General features: G+C 45.7%; 1 protein-coding gene across 1 annotated transcript in view; it reads left to right on the plus strand.

Moving 5' to 3' along the window:
• The window catches only part of CAPN13 (calpain 13), a 113,954-nt gene that overhangs the window by 23,152 nt on the left and 68,740 nt on the right, over positions 1–22,062 (plus strand). The window contains exons 3-7 of the mRNA XM_050753267.1: positions 6,136–6,208; positions 7,743–7,858; positions 13,735–13,871; positions 19,912–20,086; positions 21,086–21,160. Of these exons, the coding sequence (XP_050609224.1) occupies positions 6,136–6,208; positions 7,743–7,858; positions 13,735–13,871; positions 19,912–20,086; positions 21,086–21,160 (576 nt within the window). The remainder of the gene's footprint in view (positions 1–6,135; positions 6,209–7,742; positions 7,859–13,734; positions 13,872–19,911; positions 20,087–21,085; positions 21,161–22,062) is intronic.

A 22,062-nucleotide genomic window follows, 5' to 3' on the forward strand; every position in this document is an offset into this window, starting at 1 on the left:
ACTACAACTATATAATGGCTGAGGTAGCACCAAGGTATTTTAGGCCCTCTCCACATTCTAAGTTTTTCCAGACAATGAGAAATCTCCTCCTATAGGCAACTGGTAAACCACAAGGGACATCATTCTGTTTTGAGTATTTATCCCAGCTGGGCAGGTTCAACACTAGCCCAAGGGTCAGGGGCATAAGAACCAGGCTTAGCTTTCTATGCCTGGTGCAGAAAAGTTGTTTTGTGTCATACACCTTTCTTTCTCTCTCCTCCCCACCATCGTACCTACCCTTTCCTTCCTCTGGCTCTTGTCCTTCCTTCCTCTAACAATTAACCTAATAATCTCATCCATTTTGCTGCTGAAACTTTTTCTGAAGTAGAAGGAAGCCCTGTTCACATCCTGCTTCATTCTGTTCCCAAGCCCTCCCCGTCCCCCAGTCAGGCTCCACAACAGCCCATGATGGTGCCCTGTGCAAATGGCACTGAGAGGACCCGACTCCTCATCAGTCTCAATGCTTCCTACAGCCCCAGTCTCAGCAAGGGACAGTGCTAAGAAATTACACTTACACATGAGGTATCCACATGATATTTCCCTGAGCTAAATTTGGGACTTAAAGTGGACCCCTTTTAGCAGAATTTTTATTTCATGGATAATTTATCAAGCATGTACATGTGTAAAGTATTATGCTAAGCACTTTACATGCAATATTTCATTTAATTGGCCTCACAGTCCTGTGAGGTAGATAATATTATCATCCTCATTAAATAGATCAGCACCATCCAATAGAACATTCTGTGATAATGGGAATGTTCTTCTTGCACTGTTCAATACAGTAGCCACTAGCCACATGTGGCTATTGAGCACTTGAAATGTGACTGATGCAACTGAGGGATTAAAGGTTTAAGTTTTATTGAATTTAAATTAATTTAAACGTAAGTATCCACATATGGCTTGTGACTACCATATTGGACAGTACACAATGGTAAACAGTAGATCTTCACAACAATAACCAATGTTGTCAGATAAACTGAAATTTCATCTTTGTACCCATTTTATAGTAAAACACACTTTACTTTTCAACTGAAAAATGGGCTGTGTGCCCCAAGCACGTTGCTTAACCGGTGTTCGAAGCTCAGCACAGCCCCATGTGGCTTCCTGCCTGTGGCCATCCTAGAGTGAGGCACTGCCTATCCAGGTGACACCTCTCCTTCCATGCAGCCAGAGCAGTTTCTGAAAGGATCATTCACTAGAAATGATTCACCTTGGGACCAAAATGTGTTCTTCAGGAAAGGAAGGGGTTAAAAAGCAGAGTTGTAAGTGCCGGTTAGGTTATGAAAGCATTCCATAAGGCAATAGGTAACAAAAAATGGCAGAAAGTGACCCTGCCAACAGCCAAGTGTCATTCAGCCAGAGAACTTGGATGCCAATAAATCAAAGTCCTCTTGCAAAAATAGGAAAGGGAGTGATGCTGCCACTTGTCCCAGACTGAACTCTGGCCACCATGTGAAAGAGCCAACTACCAAGAGGCTAAACACAGGGCTCTCTTACCCAAAAGCAGCATGCCATGTGAGGATGTGGAAGTCTTTAGAGAGAATGCAGAAATATGCCGGGTGCTGTCACATTATTTCTTGGCATATTTCTCCATCTACCTCTGGAGATGATTAGGGGAGAGCAGCTGGCTTGGGACCACATCAGAGAGGTATTTTCTAAGATGCCAGGAGCCCTTGCATTACAAGAGCTCTGACATACCTAATATAACAGAGATTACCCCCAAGCATTGCCTGGAGAAAGGTCTCCACGATCCAGAATTAAGTTCCTAAGATTACTTAGCTTGACTATTGCTGCTGGCTTCTGTATTACTCAGGGCTCTCCAGAGAACAAGAATCATTAATATATATCCTGTTGACATATTTATTGCTAGTAAATATATCAATATATCTTATATAAATATATTCCATTAACATATTGACATATATCCTAATAGATATCCTGTTGATATATTTATAATGAGAGATTTACTAGGAGGGATTGTCTCACATGCTTATAGAGGCTGAGAAGTCCCACGATATGCCACCTGCAATCTGGAGACCCAGGAAAGCCAGTGATGTAGTTAAATCTGAGTGGGAGGCCAGAGAACCAGAGAATGGATGATGTAATTCCCTGCCCAAGGACAGGAAAAGACCAATATCTCAGCTCCAGGAGTCAGGCAGAGAAAGGGCAAATTCTCCCTTTCTTTATCTTTTGTTCTATTTAGGCCCTGAATAGACTGGATGATGCCCACCCACCCTGGGAAGGGAATCTGCTTTGCTAAATCCACCAATTCAAATGTTAATGTCATGTGGAAGCACCCTCATGGACATGCCCAGAAGTAATGTTTAGCCAAGTATCTGGGCGCTCTGTGATCCAGTTAGGATGCTATATAAAATTAACCATCCCAGCTTTCTTCTGTACTAATAACGTTTCATAGCCCTCAAAGCCCAAGTCCATCTCAGAATCCAAAAACAAAAAGGTTGAGAAGATGCTGACTGCTGGTGTGGTCAGAATGAAGAAGAAGACACTATGGAGGCAGACACCTGATTCAGAGCCTGTTTCTTGTGTGACCTGGGACAAATTGCTCAACTTCTCTGAACTTACTCCCTGGCCCTGGCTGAGTCTCAGAATCCCCTGAGAAGCTATGCAAATCCTGAACGCTATCTCTGAATGACCTATGAAATCACAGCAGTGGGAGGTAGGGCACAGCAGTCTCCCTGTCTGTGAAGCTGCTAGGTGATTCACTGGAGACTGCCCATTGCTGCCAGTTCAGGGTGAATCTAATCTAGGTTCTCATCACACTGGCTTCACTGCCCTGATGTGCCTGGCCTATCTGGTAACAGGTGGCCTTCCCAGAGTCAGCACATTTTCAGTTTCCCAGCCATCTTTACCTATTTTCTTAATGGGCCTTGTCTCAGGAAGTCAGCCTGGCAGACTAAAATGCTCCTGGGTATCATTTCTATCCCTTCCTACCGTCTCTCTTTTTGGATTATTGGTCATATCTCTAAAGTCCAGGGTCCAGGAGGAACAAGCAGCTTAGAAGACAGGAGACATAGAAGCTGCTTTTGTGCCCACCTTTGATGCAAATGATTCATATGTTTTCCCATAAACTTGAAGTTGACTATTGAATTGTGGTTTGAAATCATCACCATCTAATTTTCAACACATTAAAATATCTTTTTGTTCCTAATTAGCTAAAATTTTTGTTTTTAACTTTTATTATTCTAGTAAATCATAAAAACTTGTGTGTTTATCAAATGCCTTCATAGCATTTATTGAAAGGATACAAATATTTTTCCCTTTGGCCCATGTAAGTGCTACTTCATATTAGTAGATGTCCTGATGTGAAACCATCCTTGCATTCTGCATTTCTACAGCAAATCCTACACAATGATAACAAATTATCCAAAATCAGTCTGGTATGTATGTGAGTTTTCTCTCAGGTTGGGCATCAAGGCTATGCTGGCTTCTTAGATGGTGGCAGGATTCTTTTTTAATTTTTATTTTTACACTGAAACTGTAAATGACACTGGAATTTTCTATTCTCTGAAAGTTTGAGGGAACTCAGAGGAAAAATTGCATGTACCTGTAAGCCTTTACAGGGCATTTGGGCGATACTCTTTGGTAACTTTAAAATACTATCCAAAGGCTGTTAGTCTTTTCAGCTTGTTTACTAACATGAGTCAATTTTAGCCAAGTTTATTTTTTTCAGAAAATCATCGGATTTTTTTAATTGATTGGCATAGAATTCTACATCATTATTTTATATTTCTAAAGCCCAATTTTTAATTCTACTTTTATTTGGGTTTCTCTACCATATTTGCCAAAGGTTGAGTCTATGTAACCCTCCCCCACATATTAGGTTGGTGCAAAAGTAATTGTGGTTTTTGTCATTGAAAGTAATGGCAAAAACCATTATTAACCATTACTTTCAATGGCAAATAATAGAACAATTTATTTATTAATCTTGCTGTTTTTCTGGTTTATAATTCACTAATGTTCTTTTCAGTTCTTCCTCCTATTTTTGTGAGGCTCTTTTTGTCTTTTTCTTCCTAAGATCTACTGCTAAATTCATGTTTTTATTCTATCTTGTTTAATAATGAATGCATCTGAGGCTATGGGTTTGTCTGAGTATAGCCTTTTTAATTTTGCAAATATTTCAAAAGAGGGGGATTAATAATTATTGAACATGTACTATGTCAGACACTGTGCTAAGTATTTCACATCCTTCCTCATTTGTAAACGTAAGGACTGGTCCAGCTTTGCAAGGCTGTTGGGAGCCTACCAGAGAGAATCCTGGAGCAAGGTACCCTCCCTCAGCAAGGATTTGATGAATGACAGCCATTGCCTTGATTGCATCATCATTAGATTCTCTCAACTGTCCTTACATTTTGTATTATTGTTCCCATTTTACACATGAGGAAACAGGCACAGTAAAGTAAAGGGAATTGTTCAAGCTCTCAAGGTCACCCAGGAAGAAATGTTAGAGTAGGATTCCACACCAGGTCTGTCTGAATGGGTTCTCCAAGCACCCCTACTCTTGCTCTAGGGATCCCTGGAGGGGAACTAGCAGGACCACAGCAAAAAAGAGCTGTGGCCAAAGTCAAGAAAATGGAGCAAAGCCATCTTTGTTCTGGGTCTGAAAATGCCACAGCCTCCATCCCTGCTTTACTTCCCATGAGTAGAGGATCTTTGACAGCAGGCCTTTGAGACCTTAAGTCCCCTTTTCCAGTAGAGAGAGGAGACAAGTAAAGGTTACTGAAATGCCCTACACCATTTTAAAACTGGCTCCACTTGGAACCCTGCATGCACCTGAAGGCCCTCTGGATGTCCTTCCCTCTTTCTTGCGTTGAGGGAGATGCCAAAGTTCTGCCCACCATGGCTCTGGCAGAGGGTCAGACCTTGTGCCACCCCAGGGTCCCCCTCACCCGGAAGGGCCTGGGCCTGAGAGTTCCCCTCCTGGCATTTGACGGAGTCAGTTAGTTGTAGAGAAAGCAGCGGGAGGAGTTTTGTAAAATGATGCCCTCAGCTAGGACCCTGTGTTTGCAGGCAGGCACACCTTCGTTTTCCCCTAAGTGTGCATCTCTTCCAGAAATCTGGGCAGTTTATGAAGAGCTGGCAGGTTCTACAAGGCACGTGACTCTGTACATGAATGTCTACTGAGCAAATGAATCCAATTCCAGCTTGCAGGCCTGCTCTCTGCGGACTTATTGGTCAATGTGAAAAGAAATGATACAAGGACCAATTACTAAATTATGCAAATCCAGAAAGAGCTGCACAGAGAGGAGGCTGAGGTCATCCTGGCCAAGTCTAGAGGGCTGGCTGGTGCTGGGGCAGGAGCCAGACCTATGGCCCGGTGTTCTCCCAAAGTGCCTGGGGGATCCCCTTTGGGAACTCTCACAATTTCAGTGCCTGCTGACAGTTCCTCATGTTCTTCCCAGATGTGGTAGCACTGGGGGAATCCTCCGTAACCACTTTCTTTGGCTGGCAGGCACTATGTGTGTTAGAAGTTAGGGAAGGACCGGGCACTGAGTACCAGCTCCTCACACAAGCGGACTGGGGCCTTCCAGACCCAGTCTGTGAGTTACCCAGGGAGTGGGTAAAGAGCTGAGGTGTGTGCACTGTATATCCCTTACAGCACATGGCTGGACTTAAACCTGGAGTCCAGAATGCCGATGCTCATTTCTGAAAGATACCATTTTACAACAAAAGCTTTATTATGAAAGCTATAGTACTTTATTACATTTATAAATGTCTCCTCTCATAAACGTATTCTATTCATTTTTTATGGTTTATTTACAACCTCTTATTAAAACCCTGGCTTGTTGAGATGGAATGGCTATTTGATCCAAGGATTCCAAGTCCTTATTTATGTTCTCTCTTCGTGTAGTATGCTAATGCATTATGGCCTGTCTTTTCAGTTACATTTACACCCTATGATACCTGCTGCCTTCCTGGTAGCAATAAAGGCCGAAGAGCCCAGCAAACTTTCCTAACTCGGATTTTAAGCACCTTTTTAAGAATTAACCTCAACCCTTGAAAGACAAAGTGAATGATGTCACTTTGCGACACAAAGCAATGAATGATGCTCATAGCTTTTCTCCTTCTTTCCTAAAGGATTTACCAGGGGGTCCTCCTCACTTCATCCTAGATGGTATAAGCAGATTTGACATCCAACAAGGAGGCGCAGGTAAGAGTGCAACATCTTCTCTCCCTGCCTTGGATAGGAAGTGGTGGAGGGTGGTGCCTACCCACAGAGTCCTGCCCTACTTCTAAGGGAGAAAGGCCAGTTCCCTTGGTGCAGATGTGGACAAACTGCTCACACCCAGTCCTGCAGCCTGCAATGAGCAGGGGAAAAGGAGACAGGAAAAATGAAAGCAAACATACACTGAGTTTCTGCAGTGACCGTGCAAGACACCTTGTGTGTGCAACAACCTCATTTTATATATGTGACAGTGGAGAGTCCAAGAGGTAAAATAATTTGCTTAATGTCACACACTCAGTTAGTAACAGAGTTAAGAATCCAGCACTCTCTGACTGCTTCCCACCCCACCAGGCAGCCCCAGAGCAAAGGAGCTACTGAGAGCTGGAGGGTATGGACAGGGCAACAGGAGGGGCTGCCCAAGAGGAGGTACCTGGGCTGTTCCAGGTGTGGCCAAGAGAACCCTCAGAAAGAGAAGCGTTGGAGTGAAAGGGCAGAGCTGGCTGGAAAGTGGATAGGAGTTGGAGACAGCAAAGACAACAACCTTTCGAGAACACATTCTAAGCTTTCAAAATGTCAGCTTGCAGATGATAGGTCCTGTAATTGAACTTCGCCTGGTGAAATCACCGTGCCTTGGACCAAGTCAATAGAGCCTGCCTGGCCACCAGCCGATGGTTCCCCTATTAGGGTTTCACCAGCTGGAAAAAGGACCTCTCTGAGGCCGTTTTTGTGGCTTCTGTACTGAACCCAGTGCCTGGCATGAAATGGCATTCAAAGACAAATTGATCATGTTAGGGGTGAAGGAGAAAGGACTCAGGGAGGGGAGGAGAGGACTCAAAAGGGCTTACAAGGACATCCAAGGAGAAACTCAAGGCCATGCATCCCTCAAGGAGGAAAAGGAGAGAACACCCCCCTACTTCTGCACAGGGAGAGGCTGACCTAACAGGAAAGAAAAACGTGAATCAGTTTTCCTCAATTGTACAGAGCATCATTGCCAACATTTGCTGTAACTGAGCACCTCTGGCAAAAAGAGAATCAGAGGCTGGACGTGCTGGCTCACACCTGTAATCCCAGCACTTTGAGAGGCTGAGGTGGGTGGATCACTTGAGGTCAGGAGTTTGAGACCAGCCTGGCCAACACGGTGAAACCCTGTCTCTACTAAAAAAATACAAAAAATTAGCCGGGCTTGGTGGTGCGTGCCTGTAGTCCCAGTTGTGGAGGCTGTGGCAGGAGAATTGCTTGAACCTAGGAGGCGGAGGTTGCAGTGAGCCGAGAGCGCGCCTCTGCACTCCAGCCTGGGCAACAGAGCGAGACTCCATGAACACCACCACCACCTCTGCCCCTTCTTTATCTGGCTTGGAGCCAGTCCCTGTGACTCCCTCCCCTGGTTCTCCTCAGAGGAAAAAAAAATGCATCATTTAGAAGGAAGTGTGTGGCCTCTGGTGGTAAGGACCTTTTAAATTATGGGACGGGGTTTCCAAGTGTGTCCCGTCAGCCTTTCCTGCCTTATCTCCCCTCACAGCTGACTGCTGGTTCCTGGCAGCACTGGGCTCCTTGACTCAGAACCCACAGTACAGGCAGAAGATCCTGAGGGTCCAAAGCTTTTCACACCAGTATGCCGGGATTTTCCGTTTCCGGGTACGTGTGCCCTTGCAACACTCATTATACTACGGGGTTCTCTGTGAGTACAGGGAAGGTGAGAGTCTTAAGTTTTCTCATGGCCTGGAAGCCTGAGATGAAAGTGACAGTTGTGTTAGTTACCCTCCCTACCTCCAAAAAAAGGATTCAAGCTTGTAGTCTGACAACACACAGGGAAGATGAGAGTTGAAATGTTTTTGTGTGAATAAAAAGAAATGACAGAAATGATTAGCAAAAGAGTCATTGATCGAGAACCCTGTAACTAACATCGAATTTTTGTCTCTGTTTATTCCTGTGCCATATTGTGCTATTTTGATTACAGTAGCTTTATAGGAAGTGGTAACATCTGGTAGGATAAGTTCTCCTTCATTATTCATTACCATTTTCTCAAAAATATCTTGGTAATTCTTTCACATTTATTCTTCCATGAGAATTTTAAAATTATTTTTTCTATTTTTTTAAAGCCACTGTGATACAGAATGCAGCAGCATTTAATTATTAATTTAGAAAAATTACATTTTTAAAAAAATTTTAAGTTTTCCTTTCCAGAAACACGGGATACCTTTCTATTTATTCAGAACTAGTTTTATGCCCTTCAATAAAGTGTAATATTCATATTGGTGCTGTATCTTTCTTGATAAATTCATTCTCAAACATTTTATAATTTTGTGGCTCATGTAATTGAGGTCTTTTTCCCTCATTTTGAACTTGGTGCTGCTAAAAAAGAGAAAAGCTACTGCTTATCATATATTAAACTGTATCTAGGCTCCTTACCAAATTCTTTTATTAGTTCTTAATTCTTTCTTTAACAGAATCTGGAATGGTTTAGTTATCTAATAATATTATCTGCAAATAGATAATTTTGTCTCTCCTTTTAATATCTGTAGAACTTATTTTGCTCTCTTGCCTTGTCACATAAGCTAGAACCTCACAATTTTGAATGAGTGACAAGAGCCAGATCCTGCCTTCTCTTGATTTCAGTAATGTGCTCTCTTGATTCACTCTTCTTTCAGTACATTCAAGTTGTTAAAAAATTGTATTGGAATTTTTGTACCTATATCATGCATAAAAGTGGTTTCTAGTTGATGTTATTTTTATCATGTTTAAGTTCTGCCAGCTTTTTAAAACAAGCTGATTGAGCTTTACATACCTTGATTTGAAATAAGTAGAATAATGAAAGCTAATCGTTGATTAACTGTTCTTTGAAAGTAAAATAGACAATAGTGAAATTACCTGGGCCTGCCTCCCTTTTAAATGTGATTTCTTTAATTCTTCCAGTGTATTCAATAGCTATTGATCTGTTCAGGTCTCTTACTTCTACCGAAGTTAATTCTTGAAATTTATACTCGACTAGAAAAATCAACTGTTTCTTTGGTATTTTCAAATATATTGCCACTGAGTTGCTTATATGAATCTCTGACAATTCATTTAACTTCTTGTAATCTGTGACTAAATCTACTTTCTTAATCTGTGCTGTATTTTTACTTTTCCTTTTTTTCTTAATTCTGCTTTTCTTTATCCAATGAATCTGTTATGTGGGTGTTGTGTGTGTATGTTTTTTTTTTTTTTTAACTAATCAACTTTTGATTTTCATTAGTCTTTCTATTCTTTTCCTTTTGAGGTTTTGTTTTCTATATAACTAATTATTTCAATCCTATCTTTATTAATTCCTTTATACTTTCTCCTGATTGTATTGTTTTTTGTGATTTTCTGAAACTTCACACTTAATATTCGTAGTCTTTTTAATTTCCTCTGAAATGTGTGTCTATAGGTTTTGATATAAAAAGTCTTACTTTTATTAATTTTTAAGATAATACAATTTTAGATTTTGTATCTTTTATCATATAGGGATTGTTTCTTTAAAGTTTATTTGATTTTCAAGTGATTAAGTTTTGCAAGGGGTAATCTTTTAGTTACTGAGTTTCTGTTTTATTATAATTGGAGAATATAATTCATAACTGTCTGCATTTGGGGAGATTAATAAAGTAGTTTTATTTCTAGCCAAGCCCACAGCAGTTTTTATAAATGGCTCATGGACACAAAAGAAGAATCTACATTATCCAATGGTTGTGAGTTTTACATACTGAATCAAGCTCTATGATTTCCAATTGTGTTATCTGTCATTATGTCTTTTATCTTTACTTATTTTTTGTCTGCTTGATTCTTTAGATCATAACAAAGAGGAAAAGTTCTTCCCATAGTTATTGTTAGGAGAATTCTTCTTATGTTTTCAGGTGCTCTGGCTTTACACTTTTCCTGCTATGTTCTTTGGTGCCCAAAGGTTTATGATCTTGCTATCTTCTTCTTGCAACAAAATTTGTACAATATCCCTATTTGTTGCATTTAATGCTCTGGCCTTGGATTCCTCTTTACCTGATATTCCTATTGCCACTTTAGCTTCCTGTTATATACATTTCCCTGTTATATTTTTGTTCATTTCTTTATTGTTAATTTCATGCTCACTTGGTTATAGGTGTGTTTCTTATAAAAAGCATATTTGAAACTCATTGCCTACCACTGTTTCTCCCACCCTTCATTTCTCCTTAAGATTTTTGTTCTAATTAAATCTTTATTAGATAGAATTTCCTTGAATAATTTCCTCAGAATATGTGAGAGTTTTTCCTTTTCTCTCATTTAAAAATGATATTTCAGTTAGGTTTACGATTCTTGGATCATGTTTCTTTTCCTGAAAAGTCTGTAAACATTGTTTACGATTCTTGGATCATGTTTCTTTTCCTGAAAAGTCTGTAAACATTGTTTCGTCGTCTTGCAGCTTCCAGTGCTGCAGAAGAAACATCTCATGGTAATCTATTCTCTGGACTTTGACTTTGTATGCAATGTGTTCTGTCCAACTGAGAGTCTGTAAGAAGTGCTGGCCAGGCGTGGTGGCTCACACCTGTAATCCCAGCACTTTGGGAGCTTGAGGTGGGTAGATCACAAAGTCAGGAGATTGAGGCCATTTCTGGCCAACATGGTGAAATCTCGTCTCTCCTAAAAATACAAAAATTAATTGGGCATGGTGGTACATGCCTGTAATCCCAGCTACTCGGGAGGCTGAGGCAGGAGAATCCTTGAACCAGGAAGTCAGAGGTTGCAGTGAGCTGAGATCGTGCCACTGCACTAATGCACTCCAGGCTGGCAACACAGTGAGACTATATCTCAAAAAAAGAAAAAAAAAGGGCTGTCTCCTTGGAGTTCAGAAATTTCTCTGGAATATATCTATATATACACCTGCTAAAAATTCATCTTGTCTGGGAATTCAGTGATATTTTTCAATCTGAAGACCTGTATCCTTCCAGTCAACTAAGTTTCCCTTTATTATTTCTGGGCCCTTCCTTTATCTTGCTCTTGCCTCCTTACATTCAGCTATTTGCATATTAGGTCTTCTGTCAGGCAGGTGATGATACTGCTGCTGGTCCAAGGACCACACCAGCGAGTGAGCTAGAGGATCCAGGATTGAGCTGTGTCTGGACTTGTCCCCAGCATTGGTGGAGCTACTTAGGTGGTTAGGACAACTCAAGGCCCAGGCAAGACACGCTCTGCTCTTTTGGGTGGTGAAGAAAGTCACACAGTTCCCCAGAAGCAGCTGCAGTGCCCTGACCTCTGTAGATTTCCTCTCATTGCTGCCAGCTTGTGTACTGCTCTCCAAAAGTTATCCAGTGCCCAGGTCACCTCAGATGCTTTGCCTAAAACACTCTGGTTTCCCTGTCAGACCACTGGGTGTTGGCAAAATGACCTCCAGCATGGTTCTTGGGAGGTGCAGACATGATCCAAATGCCAGTCCTCCCCACCCAGAGGCATGAACCAGGAAATGCAGGTGGTGGCCTCATTCTTTACCACCGGTCAGGCCCTTTGCATCATCTCTGAGAGTGGCAAATTTATCTGATGTCCCCTTTGTATAGGGAGAGCAAGTTCGGTCAGCATTGCTGGTGTGGGAAGATAGGGCTAAGAGTTGTTTTTAAGATGAACTAGGCTAGGCACTAGTGCCTGTAATCCCAGCACTTTGGGAGGCCGAGGCGGGCGGATCACGAAGTCAAGAGATCGACACCATCCCAGCTAACACAGTGAAATCCCGTCTCTACTAAAAATACAAAAATTTAGCCGGGCGTGGTGGCGGGTGCCTGTAGTCCCAGCTACTCAGGAGGCTGAGGCAGGATAATGCCGTGAACCTGGGAGGTGGAGTTTGCAGTGAGCTGAGATTGTGCCACTGCACTCCAGCCTGGGTGACAGCAAGACTCTGTCTCAAAAAAAAAAAAAAAAAAAAAAAAAGGAAAAAAAAGAAAGAAAGAAAGATGAACTAACCAGAGAAGCTCATTCTAGCCAGGACTTACTCATTCTTAACGTCCTACTGTGTGCCAGGCGTTGTCCTAGGTGCTGAACCAAATGGCCACTGAAAAGGAGTCTCTACTCTCATAACTACCATCTTGTTTTCATAATCTCACCTTTTATGGTCTCATCTGATCCTAATCACAACCTATGAGGCAGTTCTTACTCCTACTGCAATTTGACAGATGAGAAAACTGAGTCCCAGAGAATTATCTTGTCCAACATCTGTTGCTAAAGTAATAAGAGGCAAGACCAGCATTCAACTGCATTTCCACCGACTGACTGCTATCTACTATATGCTGCCACCCAATTAAGCACAAAATCCAGATTGTCCTTTTGGTACTCCCTTCTAGGGACTGGGATTAGCTTCTCTTAGTGCTTCGGATGCATTTGGTAATCACCGTCCTAAAACCATCCCTGTTGCCTCTCATCCTCACTGCTGACACATCTTGCTGCTCACTGCAATAGGAACGCAAGTCCACAGCTATGCAGAACCCGCCACAGTGCACTGGCTCATTAGCAACTATTAAAACATGTCTCCACTGACATATCTGTCTCAATCTCTATCTCTGCTCTGAAATTGCATCCGCGGCTGGATGCAACAGCCTGACATCTGGGACATCCAGATGTGGAAAAGGCCATGTGGATGAGCGATCCCATCCACCCAGCTTTCCATGGAGTCCACCCAGTGGAAATTGGCCTTTGCCAAAGCTCAGGGCTGAAGCCGGAAGCCCTGCTGCTTCTCCTACGCAGGGGAGGCCAGCAAAGAGAATCCAAAAAGCTGGTTTTGTTATGAATTTTCCTCATTTGGCCATGTCCCCGGGTGAACCATTTAGAGTTGAATGCTAAAGATTCAAACAGTCTGTTTTGGAGAGGAACATCTGGTTCATTTGCACTCTTAGCAGTAGCAACACTAGCCAGTATCCTTTCTGCTGCTATAATGGCAGGGCAGCTTGACAGGAGAAGAGAGGGGCCAGAGGGAGGCTGTCACTGCTCAGTCCTCCTGAGCCACCCATGTCATCTGTCTCCAGGCCTTTGCCCACAGTGTGCCTCCTGTCTGGGATACCTTCCCTGTATCCCTGCCACGTGCTTAAATCCTGCCTCCTCCTTCAAGCTCTCAGCTCCTGCAGGCTCTGCCTCTGTCATGCTAGCCCTGCCCCCACCACTCTCCTCTGTTGGTAGCATTGCTTCCCTATTGCCATTTTGTGCACAAGAAGTACCTGGAGAGTCTCATTTGTGTCACTAAAGCTCACAAAGGACTTGCCAAAGAGAGGCAACGCTTAGGAGCAAAGTGAAGCTAGAACCCAAGTCTGCTTCTTCCCTGCCTATATCTTCCTGGACTAAGTTGGTCTGTGACTCATTTTCTCCATCTGCCAGTGGAGATGACATGCCTGTCTCCTGCCTGGCAACCTGGGCTGGGATTTTGTTCTGGATAGAGTTTGTTATTACATTGTAGAGGTCATGTTACAACTTTTGGCTTAAGTTGGGGGACCCAGGAGCTCCCTCCTGCCTCAGCTGTGTCCGAAAGCACATGCTTGGCTCTCTTCCAGTTCTGGCAATGTGGCCAGTGGGTGGAAGTGGTGATTGATGACCGCCTACCTGTCCAGGGAGATAAGTGCCTCTTTGTGCGTCCTCGCCACAAAAACCAAGAGTTCTGGCCCTGCCTGCTGGAGAAAGCCTATGCCAAGTAAGTACAACCCCGCCACCCATCAGCCCAGAGTCTCAGTGCTGGTCCTGCCTACCTGGAATGCAAACAGTCCCCATTGGAGCATTGTAGCCTTTGCCACCTGGCTGGGCGTCTCCATAAAGAGTCACCACGTGCAAAGGTCAGTGTTGGGGCCATCAGGAGGATCCCACAGGCACATAGTGAAGAGTGGGCAGGGCAGGGGCTGGACAGAGATATGTATTGACAATGATATTAATGCAAGGCTGGTATCAGGGCCCAAAGAAATATATTTAATAATATCACGGTCAAAGTCTGACGAGAGGGCAGAGGAGAGAGTAAACAATTCTGACTCTCTGACTCACAGAAAGTCAGGCTGAGGCTGTGTGGAAGTGATGGCATTTGAGTGAGGCCTCAAAGGATGGGCAGGATTTCAGCAAGGGGAGAGGGGATAGGTGGGAGGAGGTATCTCTAACAATGGGAGTGATTCAAATAAAGCCATCCTTGGGGTGGTCCAGGCAGTTGGGCACCTGGTGTGGCTGCTATGAGGTGGCATTTATGTGTGGGTGTGGGGCAGGACATGCTCATTCTCATATGGTCAAAATACCATGACTTAGGGACTGCCTTTCGGTGCTGACAAGCTTAAGAACTTATAAACATCCCAATTCACATGTTGTGCTTAGATTCTTTGGGTTGCTTTTATTCAACAGATGTTTATTGAGCATTTAACCATATGCCAGGCACTGTGCTTGGCACTGGGACAGACGCTCTCAGACTGACTCAAGTGGATGTGTGCAGGACTGTGGATGGGGGAGGTGCACATGTGTGTGTGAGGAAGAGGGCCCTGTCCTAAACACCCACAGAGGTGATGAAGATACACTCAAACTTTCCATCATCAACACAATGTAAACACGAAGAGTAATGACACATCCGTCTCCTCCTATGAGACTGCAACAGCTGGAGAATGCCAAGTGCTCGCCAGCATGTGGGGATCCAGGACCCTCCAGCAGCACGGGAGGGAGTGTGCACCCAGGCAGCCTCTGAAGGACAACCCAACAATACTTCGCTTCGCTACACGCACTTCTCACACCCAGTAGGGACACTCCTGGGGGCCCTTAAAGGGACACATCTGAGGATGTTCTTGACTGCCACGAGGATGGTATGGAGTGTCCATCATTGAGGTCAGTGGGTACAATGGATGGACACACTTCATGGAGAGCCATGCAGCAGTCAGAAGCCACAGATCCCATCTGTGCACGGTGACCGGGACGGTTCTGAGAGGCAGGGTCCTCGCGGTCCCCTAGAAGTGTCCTTAGTGGGTGTGAGACGTGCATGGAGCCAAGATAAGTATTGTCAGGTTGTCCTTCAGAGGCTGCCTGTATGCACACTCCCTCCTGTGCTATTTGGGGGTTCCTGGATCCCCATATCCTGGCAAACACTTGGCACTCTCCAGCTTTCTGGCTTTTGCAAATGAGGTAAGAGGCACTAAGCAATCCCATGCACTGTTATTTATGGAAATGGAAACTCTGTGCCCTGCAATTCTCATTTCACAAGAACACATACGAACAAAAGGTGCACATTCCACATCCTGAAGTGCTTGTCTTGGGGTGGAGGAGAAAAAGAATGTGGATAGAAGGAAGGAAGAAGGAAGAAAAGAAAAAAGAGAAAATTCATGAAATGAAATGAAACAAATAAATTTTAAAAAAAAAAGAGCAAGACCTCGCAGTGACGATATTATGAAGGGGGAAAGCGGCACACCTGGAAATAGGACAGGAAGGTACGCAGAGTTCCAAGGGCCGGGACTGTCATGGGGCTGGTCCCCAGGGCCTGGAGAAAGGCTCTAGCATTGGTTTTGCTGCAGCTGCTGTGGCTTCTGCTCTGCTCTGCTCCTCTCTGCAGCTGGCCTGCTCCTCCTACTACCACCCAGGTGCCTGTCTTTGCTGTGCATCTTCCTCTGCTGCCTCCTTGCTCCGACTTTCTGAGGACCCCTGCTTCCTCTGAACTCCTCATCAGGCCGCCTAGCCTTGTGCCTCTGTCTTTACCTTCTGCTACTTTCTACCCAATTCCCCGCCCAGTACCTGATTCCAATCCAGAGAGTTGGAGTCTTATTGGTCAAGCCTGGGTCAGGACCCCATCGGTCCAATCGGCCATGACCTGGGTCAAGTGGCTACAAAGGGGCACGAGCTGGGGAGGGGACACTTGCCCTCAGAAGAGGCTGTGTGTGAGGCAGGCACCGTGAAGAGGCGAGGGAAGTGTCAGAGCTGGGTATCACTGCTAGCAGATGAAAGCAGAGAGGACCACACCCTTGAGAAGAAAATGAGTGGACAGCATCACAGATCCAGAAAATTCTGGAGATCATCCTAACCAGCCTCTCGGCCCACACATGGAGAAGCTGAGTCTCCGAATTGTGATGGGGTGGTAGGTGCACGTAGTTAAGCTGGGCCTGCCGGGTCTTTACTCACCTGGCCAGGGGACATCATTATCTTCCCCATCCGTTCTGCACCCTTGCCGAGTGCAGTCCTGGGCCCTAGAGGTGGTAATAGCCCCACAGTCCACCCCAGTCCCGGTCCTTCTGGAAGTCACAGTCCAAACAGCAAGGTGCCTCAAGACCTCTTTTTGTGCATTCTTTCTTTTTGAGGCAAACTTGTGAAAAACTATAGTTTTTGTTCATTTCCAGTGTCAGAAAGAGCTGCTCATTAGCATTTGAGAATGAAGCCCAGATAACAGCCAAGGTTGTTGAACCAATCCACATGTTTGGGAGGTTAATTCACTTCTAAGCTACTTATGAAAACACTGCCATTATCTTTTCAATACGGATTCAGCCCTCCTCTCTTCAGGGCCTTGTTTTATCCTTATGTAAAAACAGGGAGACCAGTGGTTCCCTGTGAGAATTAGAAAGCTTGCAGAAGGAAATGATGACTTTGACCCCATTTTGTTAACAGATGACCTAAAGCAATCATTCAGCTTGAAAACAAATAGGAACATGGACATGGCATCCGCATTCCACTGCTTAAAGAAATCTAGCAGAGGATAAAATGTCTCAAACCATTAAAGCTGTTTAAAAGCTTCCCCACCCCTCACTATCCAAAAAAGGAAGCTCTAAAATGCAGGGGTGAATCACATAGACTTACAGTGTTTCAGAGCCAGAAAGGACGTCTGTCAGCATCAAACCCCACCTTCTTTGAAAGACGAGGAAACTGAGGCTCAGTGAGGTGGAATGACTGGCCCAAGATCACACTCAGATGAGGATGGAGTCAGCACGTTTTTCCCTAGTCACTACTTCCCATGCCTTCCCACCATCCCTGACATTGTCAGTCCTACAGGAAAATGATTTGTCTTTTTGCTACTTGTGGAGCTCAGTGTCTGGCACACAAGGACCACAGCCCAAACGTAGAGAGCCCATCTGTCCAGATGGAGATGGACCTCTTCCCTCCAAGGGTGCAGGCAACAGCCCAGTGAACACATGGACTCCAAACTTTCTATTCTCCTTGCAGCTGGGGAGTCTGGAAATTAATTGGTCAAGTCAAATGAAAACCATAGTTAGGGTTTCGTTTTCCCCAGAGGTCGTGAAATAAGAGAGGAGACTGAGGGATGAGAGCTGGTAGGCTGCTTACCATCCTTTATAGACTCTTTACAGCATTTCAGCATCTGCTCCGGCTCTATCTGAATTCTTTCCTCTTTCATATGATTGCCGGGCAGAAAGACATTTCCCCCAAATGAGGCTGAAGCAGAGGGATGGGGACAAGGTTGTCTCAGAATTCCTGGTTCAGGTGATGAGGAATAGTGGTGGCTGCGGTGAATACAGTTCTCTCTCTCTCTCCTTTCTACTTCCTGTCAGCAAAGGGGGCTAAGAATAGTTGCCATGTTCCTGAACATCAGCAGGATCCATGAGCTCATGTTTAGAAAACAGAAAGATAGTTCCTTGTCAAAACACCCAGCTGCTGCTGGGACAGGTTTCATGGGCATTGTGGATGCGTAGTAAGAGAAAGCTTCAGAAGACACCAAGGGCTCTGGCCGTGAGTGGCAGGGGGTGCCTCTGGTTGTCTTGGGTGACTCCGAGATGACTGCCGGATGCCGTGGGTGCAGGACGTCAGATGGGGCCCAGAGGCAGTGAAACAGTGAAGTGAGGGAGGGGCCAGGCCCCACCACGGCTTTTCTGGAGTGCTGTTCTTTAGCACAGCCCTGTTTGAAGCCAGGAAAGGCACCGTGAGCATATCACCAGGAAAGGGCTGTTGCAAAGAGCAGGAGGTCGCACTGGTGGGGAATGGATTCCCAAACCCCAGTCCTTGTGAATTTCCAGCACACTCAGCCATGCCCTGGTCGATGGAACAGGAGCCAGAACCCACGTGGGACAGCGAGGGATTCCAGAGCTCAGCCCCAACCAGGCACGCTCACCACCAAAGAAAACTCTACAGTTGACTGAGCAAATGCTCCAGAGAGAAGAATCTAGACCCTGGGTCAGAGAGAGGGAGAGAAGGAGGATAAGGTTTAGAACCAGTTTTAAAACAAGATTAATCTGTCACATGGGGGCTCCTGTAGAGATGCCCCTTCATTCTGGAAATCCTCAGCTTTCTTTAATAAAAGGCTTTCTAAGCCATTCCTTCTAAGCATTCGTGCCTGGGGCAGTGTCCTGCTGATAGTGACTGCTTGATACATACGTTTTTGCTGAAGTGAATCTACCGGAATTCTGTGTGATCCCCAGGAGGAGAGAATGTCAGAGGTGGAAACAGTGAGAAAGGAGTGTTGAGGGCTGATCCAGTCCACCCTGCAGCTTCCAGATGAAAGGCCAAGGACAGGGAGGGGAAGGGTCTTGTCCAGGGTGGAAGACCCAATTGGAGGGGGCAGCAGGACGGACCCAGGCCCTGATCCATGTGTGATTTTGCATTACCAGAACAAAAGCTGCAGCAAGGACTTCCTCCACTGCCTACCACCCTTCGAAGGGCTCTGCCTCTATCTGCCACCGGGGACAGGAACGCGTAGGTCCCTGGCGAGAGTGACAGAGGCAGCAGTGAGTGTGGCTCCTGCTGGGCGTCTTTGATGCCAGGGTCTCCTGCCTGATCTGGCCTCAGTTCCACATCCTTTGTGAGCTTGCCCTGCCTAAATTTTAAAATTCCATGGAACCCGTCCAATTCACCCCATGGATGGGAGCTGAAGTTCTCAAAACACATCTGACTGTCTGGCCGCTGCGTGAGAGGTTCCATTGTGACTGATCAGGCCACCCTCTCTCCTGGGGAACAGTAGGCCTCTTGGGTCTGGCCCTGCCCATCTCCCAGAAACAGAAATGCCATGGGCGGGGGTGGAGGTGGCGTGGCAGGAAGAGATGCTTTGGAGAAGGGGGTGAGGGTTTTAAGCTTTTGGGTTATGTTACGTAAGACTCATCCTTACCTATGTTACCTTTAGTTAAGCCAGTGATCTCCCTCATAATCTGGGGGTGAGTGGGTAATTCTGGGGATGGGAATTCTGGATCAGGGTTTGCAGAGTGAGAACAGCGGCTCCCAATGACCACTGCCAGCATCAGGGTATAGCTGTGAGCTCTTAGAGGGCAAGAACGGGGTTTTTAAACACATGCCTCTCATAGTCCCTGGCCCACAGTCAGTACTTCACACTGCTGTTAAACTGAATGGGAAGCAGGAGATACTCAATGTAGTAATATCCAGTACTCGTTAAGGAATGACCACGTGCCAGGCACTATGTGGAACATAGCCCCATGAGGCTCCTTAATGTGTCCAAGGTCAAGCAGCCAAATTTGTGGCAAAGGTAGGGTTCAACCCCTGGCCTGTGGCTCTAGCACAGGCACACGCAGCCTGTCATCAGTGCTGCCACTTATGGGACCGTGCAGGCCTAGGGGACCAGGGCAGGAAGGTACAGAGGACGGTAGGAGCCCCTGGAGCAGCAGACAGTGCTAGAATCTCCATCCAGGCAAATGGGAGGTAGATGGCCATGGTCAGGAGTGGACCAGGCAGCCTCTCACCTGGGAAATAGGCAGAGGGTCAGTGCACAAGTTCCCCTCCCGGAGCATTTCACCAAAGGCACCACGATGGTTCATCCCCCGTTCCCCTCCCAGGCTGCTCGGATCCTATTCCGATCTGCACTATGGCTTCCTCGAGGATGCCCTGGTGGACCTCACAGGAGGCGTGATCACCAACATCCATCTGCACTCCTCCCCTGTGGACCTGGTGAAGGCAGTGAAGACAGCAATCAAGGCAGGCTCCCTGATTACCTGTGCCACTCCAAGTGAGGTAAGTCAACGGGGAGCCCTTTTGCACCAGTTCAAGCCTTTCCTCAGCCAGGAATGCTCAGCCAGGGGCGCATTCAGCTAAGAAGGGTATGGCAAGCTGCCACCACTAACGAACACTGACAGTGTGCATTACCTGGGTCACCTCATTGAACCCTGCAGTAGCCTGCCTCTAAGACAGAAATTGCAGAATTCACTTCACAGAAGAGAAAGCAGGCTCAGAGAGCCTACCTAAGGTGCTCACCATCACACAGCTCATAAGTGGCTGGAAAAGGCTTCCAGTGCTGCTGCCCCAGAGCCTGGACCTACTACTACAGCTCCCAGGCAACCAGTGGGTTTTACCATGCACTGGAGAAGGCGGCTGCAGCTCCTACTACTGTGGACCACTCCTTTGTATTTTGCCTTAAGTTTACACAGAGTCCCCCGGGGCCCTCTGATGTTCACTGGCTCTAATGGCAGTACCCAAAGGCAGCATGATTCATTTTGAAAAGCTTGAGTGACCCTCCAAATTATTTGAGTCTGTTCTGAGACATCTGGTTTCTATCTGCGGGGATGCTTCCTTCATCTTGAAACATACGGGCTTTGAGTCACACATCGCTAATCCAAAATGCCACCAGAAGCCCAAGATGCACTTTAAACCCCAGTTACTCCCAATGTGGGTGTCAAGTGATTCCTGCCTCCTGCAAATGTCCCAGCAGACATATTTGTGCCGTGTCTCACTGATGACATGTGGTTGGTGGAGAGAGTAACCCAGGCCCTCAGGACTCCATGGGGTTCCTTCCATCACTCATGGGGGTGGTTCCCTGAGGCATGAAATCCCTGGGGCCTCAGATACCCAATGGCCTTCCAACTCTGCCACTCTAGAAAAGAGTTCCAGGCCATCTATCAGTCCCAAGTGAGTCAGTGGGACCCAGATGGCTCAGCGGCTGTTTGGACTGTGTTTTTCTATTTCTTTGAAGAACCTGTAGATGTCTAATGCTTGGTCTGCTTTTCTGCTTTGAAGTCAACAGATACAGCACAGGCGATGGAGAATGGGCTGGTGAGTCTGCACGCCTACACCGTGACTGGGGCCGAGCAGGTAAGGCTGGCTGCTGGCCTGTCCAGCTCTCCTCTGGCCTCTGCCTCAGCATTCCTGTTCCTTTCAATAGGGGCCAGAATCACATGAAAGGCCAACAAAGATGAAATGAGGATTTATCACCCTTGCCCCCATCATGACATGCACCATGGACAGCCTCAGCTCCTTCTGTTCATCCAGAAGTTCTGACTCCCACTGTCTTCCTTTCTGGGAATCCACCAGAGACCTTGCTGTCCTGTTGCTGATCTCAGACAGCTCTGAGTGCCTATCTAAACTGGGAGATTAGCCCCAAAGGAGGTAGAATGAACTACCCAGTTGACTCCAGGGGGGAAGTTTTGCCCTGAAAGGGGTTTTATTTGTTACATGCAAGCTAAATTGCTATAACAAAGATACTCCAAAATATAGGGTCTTAAGACAAAGTACATTTCTCTCTCAGGTAAGCAGGTGATGCCAGGACCAGTAGGTGGCTCTGGCATCTCCACATGGGGCTTCCACCCATGAGCCCAAGACAGCTGCTCTAATCCCTTATCTCCCAGCCAGAGGAGAGAAAGAGGCCAAGGGACACTCATATATCCATACAGAAGGCATGAATTGGAAGAGGCATGCATCATTTCTCTCACATCCCATTAGTCTAAGCTTAATTATGTGACCACACCAAGGCCAAGGGAGGCTGGGACATACACTGTAGGCCCAGATAAAACTTTATTCTCATGGAAGAGGGGGAGGTTGGCGCTGGAGGACAATTGTGCTCCTCAATGGAAAAATTGACTCTGGCTGGACAAAAATGTATGTAATCACTGTGTGCAGTATAATTTGGCCTGGAAAACACTACTGAAGTCCAACTTTCTCCGTTCATAAAGAAAGAAGCTGGGGCCTGATAGGAAAGATGTCTTTCACGAGGTTAG

Source organism: Macaca thibetana, chromosome 13 (genome assembly GCF_024542745.1).
Source record: "Macaca thibetana thibetana isolate TM-01 chromosome 13, ASM2454274v1, whole genome shotgun sequence".
In the NCBI taxonomy this organism is placed as follows: domain Eukaryota; kingdom Metazoa; phylum Chordata; class Mammalia; order Primates; family Cercopithecidae; genus Macaca; species Macaca thibetana.